The sequence below is a fragment of the Lissotriton vulgaris genome, chromosome 5, assembly GCF_964263255.1.
Source record: "Lissotriton vulgaris chromosome 5, aLisVul1.2, whole genome shotgun sequence".
NCBI lineage: Eukaryota > Metazoa > Chordata > Amphibia > Caudata > Salamandridae > Lissotriton > Lissotriton vulgaris.
Genome location: NC_141693.1, coordinates 1,703,309,897 through 1,703,321,405, shown reverse-complemented (window position 1 = coordinate 1,703,321,405; position 11,509 = coordinate 1,703,309,897). Strand labels below are relative to the sequence as shown.

Below are 11,509 nucleotides of genomic sequence, written 5' to 3'. Positions count from 1 at the left end.
GTTTTGATGGTTTTTACACCAACATCAACAATAAGTTCATTTGTAGTTCAAAGGCTTCAAAATATGGATCCAAAACAGTCGTTGTACTTCAAAATCTTTATTTTCAAACACATTAAAAGTTTTCCAGCTTTGCACCGCCGACACGTGTTTCGCCTACTCTGAGGCTTTTTCAAGGCTGGAAGCATAAAAATTACAATAAGTACTTCTGATAAATATGAGCTAAATATATACAGTTTCCCTAATATTATACAATAAAATACATGGTCTCATATTTACAAAATTTACAAACACCTTCAAAAGTCTGTCCTAAGAAAAACCGCTAAAGAAAGAACAACTCATACTACATATGAAATCATTTAGGAAATGCTGAAATTGCAAAACAGTCGACATGATGTTTCCTAGTTCAAGAGTTATGCGATACAGTACATTTCAAAAAATTCCAAAAAATCATGCTTACAGTCCCCTGATAATTTCTAGTGTAAAAGTTATGCGATACAATATATTCAATATGATATTTTACTGCCCTTTCTCACAGTCAGCTCCCATAGGAGAGTGAGTATCTTGACCCAGACCTGCCCTAGGAGAATGAATCACAAACCTATAATTCCAAAATATAAACACATTCCAAATATCGACCTACCAATAAAATTTCTTGTCAGGTGTAATGGTCGGGAGGGTCTTATTCATCAGAGGATGAAATATGAGGTGCTGAAAATAGGAATCCTAGTAGAATGGAAATGTGGAAAGGAAAGGGCACTATTAGAAATTATTACGTCGCAACTGTAGAGAAAGTTAGTTAGAGCGATTTATCGATTAGTATGGCCTACCTATTAAGTATGATAGACACGATGAAGTGTTCCTGGGGTTAATTTCACCTTTCTATCTTCATAATGTTACATCCCAAGTTGTATTTTCTTGTATAGTGGACAGTCCTAAAAATATGTCCTGTAAGTCAAAAAATTTTTATAAAAACGAAAAACATGCTAATTTCTATCATCTAACATAATATCCAAAGTGTGTTATAACACCAGAATAAGCGTAATCATATCAGAAATGGTGATATGACCCGACCTAGTTTTGTTATTCCACAAGAACAGGCTGTAGTTTCAGAAGAATATACTACTTGGAATCCGGTAAAGTAGTGCAAGGGATTTGTATTTAAGAAAAAAAAAAAAAAGTGACGGCATCCATTTTTTGTCTTTCATTTTTTATTATCACTCCATCTTCATTGTATAGCTAACAAATTAGGTCAACAGATACTAAAGACAGATATTAGAGGGTTCCAAAAGACATGTCGGGAAGTATTAGAAGTATAATTCCAGAAATTAATTATAGTGCGGGCAATGCCCTGATGTAGTGGCTAGTTCTAAATGTCAATACCTCAGCAACAAACCATGGCGTCCAAAGGTCCTAGTACAATGAGCATAACAATATCAATAATATATGGTCATCCCTTTACTACTCACTTTATTAAATCGTGCGACTTGCTGCGTGGAGATTAATCAAACGTTCACATAGTCATGTTCAGGGACCTTGATAAGTCTGTGAAGTGATACAGTACATATCAATTTAGTACATGTAGATTTGGAATCATATACTAGGAAGAGTGTCATCTTCACACTACGTGGCTGGTTTCTCTTATTAGTAGCATACACATAAGTGACATTGAGTGGCAAACGCACTAAAATAACCCAGAAAAACGGGTGTAGATTTTAAAGGTCTCACAGTAAGGATGCTCATGAGAATAATACCAAAAACGAGAAAACCCATGCTCCTCCATTATTATTATTCAAAGTTGCACACATATCTAACTAAGAAAATATTGGCACCCATTCAAAGCCGGCAAAAGCGAAGGGGGAGTTATTATGGAAGTCACAGGATAAAGAGAATCTACGATCGTACAACCCATGGAAAATGTCTAACATAGCATACTCCCTCCATGTCATTACCCTCCTCTTACCTCATAGTTATCGGTATCGAAGGCGAATCTCCACTGCTAGAAGCTAACAGGATGGAGTTCCCGTGTTCTATTTAAATGGAAATTAGACGTGATGATATTGTTGGCGCGGGAAAATTGCCAAAGCAGACCCAGTGTCCGGAACAGTATTCGACCAGCATGTGTGGCGGCCATCTTGTAACGGCAAGAGGTGTAATCTAATGTATGCCCTAATAGTATAGATGAGCGAATTAAATACCAAGGTATGCCTACAGGACGAATCTGCTACAGGACTCAGAAGTTTTGAAAATATATCTCCCTAAAAATTGACGGTACTAGTATACCCGTCAGAATACATTTATGGCCGGCGTATTGTATAATAATAAAATTTGTTATAGTATGGTAGCATGTCTAGTTTTAGAGTAAACATTCGTACACCATTGCAATGTCATACGCTAATGGCGTGAAGTACATCCAAGAGACGCCAGAAATGGCCGCCATCTTGGAACGGGATCAGTAAAGAAAGAAGCTATCGTCGTATACATCGAGCCCCTGGTAGCAATCTCTTTTGTTGTGAAAAGCGGGTGTAGCGTAGACAATAGATAATGGCCGCCATCTTAGAAAGGATCAATAAAACAAAAAACTATCCGAGTGTGCATAGAGCCCCTGGTAACAATCGTTTTTGTCATGGAAAACGGGTGTAACGTAAACAGTAAAGAATAGAAAGGCAAAAAATCTTTTGTCTTCACAGACTTAATATGATAATTGGAGTTGCCAAAACCATATAATGTGAAAAGTATTGCTACATATAGATGATGAAAGATCGACTTATTAAACTATGTCTTTGCATAATAATGCGAGATGTCTCAAGTGTACATTTAAAACACGATTGCTACATATAGAAAGTCTACAGTAAACTATTGTTCTGAAACATAGAAAATAAAACAGGGTAAATTGATGATTGTCCCAAACACACAACAGAGAAGATCTATAGATTTTAGTGGAATCCCATTTATAACAGAGAAATCAGATTACTCTTTAAGGAAAACATGTAATTCTCTGTCAATGTTAAGTCCCAAATCAACCGCACGGAGCTTGATTAGCCATTGTGATTCAAGTTTGCGAAGTGCCAGCGTATTATCACCTCCTCTAGGGTCTGGTCTGATCATATCCATACCATGGAAACGGATGCCCAGTACCTCTAATTCTAAATGTTCCTTGTTGTAATGTGCTGCTAATGGGTATCTGGCATCGTTGTTACGAATAGCTCTGATGTGTTCCTGTAGCCTTTCTTTTAGAGGGCGAATAGTACTTCCCACATAGATCAATCCACAGTGACATATGATGCAATATACTACCAACTTCGAGTTACAGTTGATGAAATGTCTAATGTGGTGGGTTTGCTTCGTGTTGTAGGAAAAAGTCTTTTTTTTGTCTAAGGCAAATTGACAAATGTTGCACATAGTGCATTTGTAAAAACCACAAGGTTTAATAGGCATCCATTTATTAGTACCAGTCAACACATGATTGTTGGATACAGGGTTTCTGATGATCGAAGGACTGAGCAAGTTTCTCAGTGTTTTGCCTTTTTTGTAAACAATACGGGGTTTCTTACCTACATATTTTTCCAAATCTTTATCAAGTTGTAGTAGGTGCCAATGTTTTCTAAAGGCATTAAAGATTTGGGAGCTGTTGGCACTGTATTTTGTTATGATAGCAATCTTGTTATCAACACATTGTTTAGACCCTTTTGGTTTTCTTTTTAAAGTAGACTCTGGAGATTTTATGTATTTTTTCATGTGCATTATTCAGTAGTTGATTGTCATATCCTCTTGTCAAGAACCTTTTCTTTAGAATCTCAATTTCTGCTGCAAAAATATCATCTGTACTGCAGTTTCGTCGCAGTCTTGTCATTTCACCATACGGAATTGCCCCAATTTGGGAGACAGGATGGGCACTACTAGCGTGAAGGACTAAGTTCGCAAACTTGAATCACAATGGCTAATCAAGCTCCGTGCGGTTGATTTGGGACTTAACATTGACAGAGAATTACATGTTTTCCTTAAAGAGTAATCTGATTTCTCTGTTATAAATGGGATTCCACTAAAATCTATGGATCTTCTCTGTTGTGTGTTTGGGACAATCATCAATTTACCCTGTTTTATTTTCTAGGTTTAAGAACAATAGTTTACTGTAGACTTTCTATATGTAGCAATCGTGTTTTAAATGTACACTTGAGACATCTCGCATTATTATGAAAAGACATAGTTTAATAAGTCGATCTTTCATCATCTTTATGTAGCAATACTTTTCACATTATATGGTTTTGGCAACTCCAATTATCATATTAAGTCTGTGAAGACAAAATATTTTTTGCCTTTCTATTCTTTACTGTTTACGTTACACCCGTTTTCCATGACAAAAACGATTGTTACCAGGGGCTCTATGCACACTCGGATAGTTTTTTGTTTTATTGATCCCTTTCTAAGATGGCGGCCATTATCTATTGTCTACGCTACACCCTCTTTTCACAACAAAAGAGATTGCTACCAGGGGCTCGATGTATACGACGATAGCTTCTTTCTTTACTGATCCCGTTCCAAGATGGCGGCCATTTCTGGCGTCTCTTGGATGTACTTCACGCCATTAGCGTATGACATTGCAATGGCGTACGAATGTTTACTCTAATACTAGACATGCTACCATACTATAACAAATTTTATTATTATACAATACGCCGGCCCTAAATGTATTCTGACGGGTATACTAGTACCGTCCATTTTTAGGGAGATATATTTTCAAAACTTCTGAGTCCTGTAGCAGATTCGTCCTGTAGGCATACCTTGGTATTTAATTCGCTCATCTATACTATTAGGGCATACATTAGATTACACCTCTTGCCGTTACAAGATGGCCGCCACACATGCTGGTCGAATACTGTTCCGGACACTGGGTCTGCTTTGGCAATCTTCCCGCGCCAACAATATCATCACGTCTAATTTCCATTTAAATAGAACGCGGGAACTCCATCCTGTTAGCTTCTAGCAGTGGAGATTCGCCTTCGATACCGATAACTATGAGGTAAGAGGAGGGTAATGACATGGAGGAAGTATGCTATGTTAGACATTTTCCATGGGTTGTACGATCGTAGATTCTCTTTATCCTGTGACTTCCATAATAACTCCCCCTTCGCTTTTGCCGGCTTTGAATGGGTGCCAATATTTTCTTAGTTAGATATGTGTGCAACTTTGAATAATAATGGAGGAGCATGGGTTTTCTCGTTTTTGGTATTATTCTCATGAGCATCCTTACTGTGGGACCTTTAAAATCTACACCCCGTTTTTCTGGGTTGTTTTAGTGCGTTTGCCGCTCAATGTCACTTATGTGTATGCTACTAATAAGAGAAACCAGCCACGTAGTGTGAAGATGACACTCTTCCTAGTATATGATTCCAAATCTACATGTACTAAATTGATATGTACTGTATCACTTCACAGACTTATCAAGGTCCCTGAACATGACTATGTGAACGTTTGATTAATCTCCACGCAGCAAGTCGCACGATTTAATAAAGTGAGTAGTAAAGGGATGACCATATATTATTGATATTGTTATGCTCATTGTACTAGGACCTTTGGACGCCATGGTTTGTTGCTGAGGTATTGACATTTAGAACTAGCCACTACATCAGGGCATTGCCCGCACTATAATTAATTTCTGGAATTATACTTCTAATACTTCCCGACATGTCTTTTGGAACCCTCTAATATCTGCCTTTAGTATCTGTTGACCTAATTTGTTACCTATACAATGAAGATGGAGTGATAATAAAAAATGAAAGACAAAAAATGGATGCCGTCACTCTCTTTTTTTTTTTTATTTTTTTTTTAATACAAATCCCTTGCACTACTTTACCGGATTCCAAGTAGTATATTCTTCTGAAACTACTGCCTGTTATTGTGGAATAACAAAACTAGGTCTGGTCATATCACCATTTCTGATATGATTACGCTTATTCTGGTGTTATAACACACTTTGGATATTATGTTAGATGATAGAAATTAGCATGTTTTTCGTTTTTATAAAAAAAATTTGACTTACAGGGCATATTTTTATGACTGTCCACTATACAAGAAAATACAACTTGGGATGTAACATTATGAAGATAGAAAGGTGAAATTAACCCCAGGAACACTTCGTCGTGTCTATCATACTTAATAGGTAGGCCATACTAATCGATAAATCGCTCTAACTAACTTTCTCTACAGTTGCGACGTAATAATTTCTAATAGTGCCCTTTCCTTTCCACATTTCCATTCTACTAGGATGCCAATTTTCAGCACCTCATATTTCATCCTCTGATGAATAAGACCCTCCCGACCATTACACCTGACAAGAAATTATATTGGTAGGTCGATATTTGGAATGTGTTTATATTTTGGAATTATAGGTTTGTGATTCATTCTCCTAGGGCGGGTCTGGGTCAAGATACTCACTCTCCTATGGGAGCTGACTGTGAGAAAGGGCAGTAAAATATCATATTGAATATATTGTATCGCATAACTTTTACACTAGAAATTATCAGGGGACTGTAAGCATGATTTTTTGGATTTTTTGAAATGTAGTGTATCGCATAACTCTTGAACCAGGAAACATCATGTCATTGACTGTTTTGCAATTTCAGCATTTCCTAAATGATTTCATATGTAGTATGAGTTGTTCTTTCTTTAGTGGTTTTTCTTAGGACAGACTTTTGAAGGTGTTTGTAAATTTTGTAAATATGAGACCATGTATTTTTTATTGTATAATATTAGGGAAACTGTATATATTTAGCTCACATTTATCAGAAGTACTTATTGTAATTTTTATGCTTCCAGCCTTGAAAAAGCCTCAGAGTAGGCGAAACACGTGTCGGCGGTGCAAAGCTGGAAAACTTTTAATGTGTTTGAAAATAAAGATTTTGAAGTACAACGACTGTTTTGGATCCATATTTTGAAGCCTTTGAACTACAAATGAACTTATTGTTGACGTTGGTGTAAAAACCATCAAAACTAATACTTTACGGATAATTTCCAGATAATCAACTTCTTAGAGAGTGCTTGAGTAACTTGGTTTTCCTAGAATCTTGATACTAGCATTTAGTTGCTTTGTTTAACACCCCTGGTGGTGGGTGTTTTATCAGGTTTTCAGTGCACCTCTTCAAATATTTCGCGTACAACTCTTCCAGTGAGAATAGATATTAACAGAAGGTGCGGACGCTTTCTCTTTTTGAGAAACACTACCACCAATATTCCTGTATAATGTTCTTAGAAGTACCCAGCGGAAGACCATGTTACTTACTTTTGGCAACACTATATCTGGTGTATGCTCTATCTAACTACAGATTCTTCACTGCCTTCCCACCTCACCGTTCTGTGGAGTTACTTATATAACCTCTTTAAAATGTTCTAAGTTATAGTTCAGCAGCACATCTTCACCAATTATTGTTCTTCACTCCATATATGAGTGTGCGAAATGGAGGAGCCAATAAACTGACATCAACGGGCAAGGATGGCACTTATGTGGCTCAGTTCTGTCATGTTTGGGGCAGTGTGAAGCCTGAGCAGGCCTGCATGATGCCTCCTGCTGGAATCCTTGGGATCACTGCTTTTGAAATTATCTTGATCTAATCTGGCATACAGCGATATATTTAAAAGTTGAGGAATATGATCTTGGATGGAATACCTACCTGAAAGAGTATTACCAAACGTAAGTGTCTTCTTCATCTCTCCACCAAAAAGCCTACTGTTAAGCCTTTGTGCTTCCCATATGCTTTTAAGCGCTTATACCTGCCAGCATCCTTATGTCAGTCACTGTTTGTTATTTAACATGTTGACCCTTCTGTTTTTGGGAATTTAGACACCTGATGGCGATGTGACTGATTTCATCAGCTTCTACACCCTGCCGTCCACTATCATGAACCACCCAACTCACAAGAGCCTGAAAGCTGCCTATTCCTTCTACAATGTCCACAGCAAGACTCCACTTGTCGACCTCATGAATGATGCTCTCATACTTGCAAAATCGGTGAGCTTCTATAGTCTGTGCACAGCCTAGTGTATTCAAGAAAAGCTTCAAATTCCAACCCCTTTCCGTACATTGCCGTCTTTACCTATACTATTTTTCCCTCTCCCTCATTGTATTCCAGCTTCCTACAATAGATTTTTCCTCTTCCCCTGCGCACTGTTGGTCTCCCTTTTCCCCCTCTTTACTGTCCCATCCCTCTTCGTCTAATCTTAATTTACCTACTCACCGACTCTTACTTTCTCTCTATGACCTTTCTCTTGCTTCCTGTTCCTTGCGATCCTCTTAGTGTGACTGCTCTGTTTACCTCTCCTTTTTTGTTGATAATCAGGTTTTATGTAAGCCTCATTAACTTTTCAACAAGCATTTAGAGCCTGCAGTGGTCACTGTTTTACCCTGCAGCCAAAAGCTCACCTAATAATTTTTGGGGAGGCATGAAATACTCCCAAAAAACTGGTTACTTGGGTTTTCCTTTGACTGATAAATATTTTATCTTAAGGTTTTCCACAAATATTAAGGCTTCGTTGAGACTTCTGTGGGTAAATCCTGCCTGGATTTGCAATGGTTGCATGCTTCACAGGTGTTAGAATGAATGACTCCATGACCAGAGTGCTTGATGCAATGTTTTGCAAGTCTTTCTTTTTGGGGAACTGCCTCTTTGTTTCATAGGCATCGCACTGATGATCTGGCTGTTAACTCTCACTGTTCCATAACATTGACTTAGTTACCACAATCATTCTCTTCCCCCAGTTTAGAAAAGCACTGCTGTCTCTTTGTACCAGTGAGTGCTAGAGAGACTATGCGTAGGAAGCTGGCTCTTTGAGATACATCAATCCTCTGATATACAGTGTAAAGAGTCCAAAGGTTACCTTATGAGTGGACATGGGCTTGCTCTAGCAATCCTGAGGTGCTCTATTAGAAGTAGTGTGGTCGAGCAGCCTTAGGCTTAACCTAGAGGAGTGCACAACAGCTTCAAATACACATAGTGATCAATACATGACACACATGACTCAAGAAGGAGATCCACACCAATTTGTTTTAAAAAAGCAAGTATCATTAGATATGTTTCGGTATCCAAGAAAAATCGTTCAGTTAAGTTCTTTTTTTAAATATGAATTATTTTCAGTTCAAAAAGTTGACACAGTGCAATTGTTAAGTTCTGCAATGTTATCCCATGGAAGGAAGAGTATGTTCTGCAAACAGGTGTAGTACAGTGACTTGCGGGACCAATCTCTAGGATTTAAGGCGAGTAGTGGACCAGGTCCAAGGCAGCACCAAGCGTACACACCCAGCAGCACGAGGATGGCATGGTACAGGGTGTAAAACCGCATTGGGAGCCAAATGCTATTCTATGGAGATCGGTCTTTGTGAAAGGAGGCTGTAGGCTCTGACTAGGAGGCCAGTCAGGCTGAACCAACAGAGTGGCTCAGGCCTTGTGATGTATGGACACCTTTGGTACTCTTCTCCATGGCCCAGGGACAACAGGTGCAGCGGGGTCCTTGGGTGTAGTTTTTTCCCTTACTGGGAGCAGTCGCTGTAGAGGGGGCCTGCGTGCAGAGGCTACATGTGACTTCTGAGGGGTCCTCAAGCGGTGAAAATGCAATGGACTCATTCTCTGGAGGGCTGGGAGACCATGTTGGAACAGTTGGCCGACATTGACTCTGGCTTGGAGCAACTGGTTCAGTGGTGGCTTCAGGTGTTTGGTTTTGGCTGTTCCAGAGGCCTCCGAGTCCTTTCTTTTGGAGTTACTGCAAGATGCAGGGAACAGTTCCCCTGTCCCAAGGCTGATCTTCGTTCTTCATGGAAGGAAGGCTGTCAGTCCTCCCAAGTTTCTGGAGTCAACAGCTGCAGGACGAGTTGACTTTGGTGCAGTTTTTGACGAGGGATGCGGACAGTCCAGCTGGGCTGGTACCAGGTCAGCTGCTTCTTCTCTCTTCTCTTGCGCCTCTTTGGTGTCCCCTGTTTTCTTAGCTTGTCAAAATCTCCTTCTCTGGAGCCAAGGAATCCCCTAAACACTGTATTTAGGGAAGTGTAGGGTAGTAGCCAATGGGCTACTGAATCTTGGGGTCACTACGCCACCTATATGATCACTTCCTGTTGGAAGTAGGCAAAACCCTGTCCCAGAATTGTTAAGTATATAGCAAAGATGGCTACTTCTGAAAAATCGTGCCCACCTCAGTTTAGTCCACCTTAGGGGTGGTACTAGCCTGGAGGTGGCATGCCTTTCTGGTAAATCCATCGCTCGACTCTGTGTGGGTTTACAAATACGAGATGCCTGCTGGCGAACTCCTTTTCACTAGTATCCAGCACATGTTTTGAAATGGCTTCCCTATACACTGGCAGTAATAGGACTCACCAGCACAGAGGCATATCTGCTCATGAAAGGTATGCCCCCGCATGTAATAATCAGCTCCCTGTCTTAGGGCTGTAAAGCCTGCTGTGGGGGTGACCTACAAATATCAAATGCTGTGTTAGGGGACATGGCCCACAGGGAAGTGTGACATGTCCTGTTTTCACTTTTGTATACCCCAAGACATACAGCCTGCAGTGGCAGCCTTGCATGTGTTTTGTGAGGGGTCCCTTAGAAGGGCACAATTGATGCTGCAGCCGACCTTAGGGACCTGCTTTAATACCTTAGGCCAGTGGTTCCCAAACTTTTCCAACCTGCGGCTCCCTTTACCTATTGACTGTTGGCCGCGGCTCCCCATTATGGTATCTTTTGTGGCGGGTGGTGAATGTAAGCCCATTCTCGGGAGTACTTTCATGTTTTTTCCTAAAAATAATTGGGATGAAGCTGAAGGTATTCTAATACATAGATGTAATCATATCCTGGCCACTGCAGAGCCCCATGCTGTATCAACAACTGATTGGACTAATTGGAGAGACATAGTATTCTCAGAGAAGTGAACTGTAAATGCACGTCAGTGTCCATGCCTGAAACACATTGGCGTGTGCACTGCAGACTGAACCCCAACAAGGTTTATTCACCTCAAATCAGAGCATGTCATGTTTCTTAGCCATTTACAAGTTCGGAAAAAGACAGCAGGTGAGGAATTCACAAATGAATTACCAACATGTTGTGAGAAACAAAATATGCCATAGCTTGCAGAACTAAATATTCACTTTTGCAAACAAATATATATTGGATGATACTATTAATAGTGACCACTGTTCTCTGCTGTTTATTCCAATTTCCTTTTAAATATAATGTGTAAAACGAGGACAATGGAAAAAAAGAATTAAAATGAACATGATCTAGACACATCCAAGCACAATCAAGGTTTGGAGTAAGTCTGCAGCAATTTTTGGCAAACAGAAAAGGCAAACAAAAAACATTTGATTGTGCACTGGCAATGCACGTGCTTTTCCTGCAATTTCAATATTATCTCATTTGATTTGATGGTCACAGGTGATTCTGTTTGCTAGGCTCCTGGGTTCTATATTCAGGAAAGAGAATAAGAAAGGCAAAGGCGTGATAACAAATTGTTTACTTACAATAATATGTCAGAC

General features: G+C 39.4%; 1 protein-coding gene across 1 annotated transcript in view; it reads left to right on the top strand.

Moving 5' to 3' along the window:
• NMT1 (N-myristoyltransferase 1) overlaps nucleotides 1-11,509 on the top strand; it is a 187,017-nt gene that overhangs the window by 167,517 nt on the left and 7,991 nt on the right. Inside the window, exon 10 of the mRNA XM_086923874.1 lies at nucleotides 7,835-8,002. Coding sequence (XP_086780000.1) covers nucleotides 7,835-8,002 — 168 coding nt within the window. The remainder of the gene's footprint in view (nucleotides 1-7,834; nucleotides 8,003-11,509) is intronic.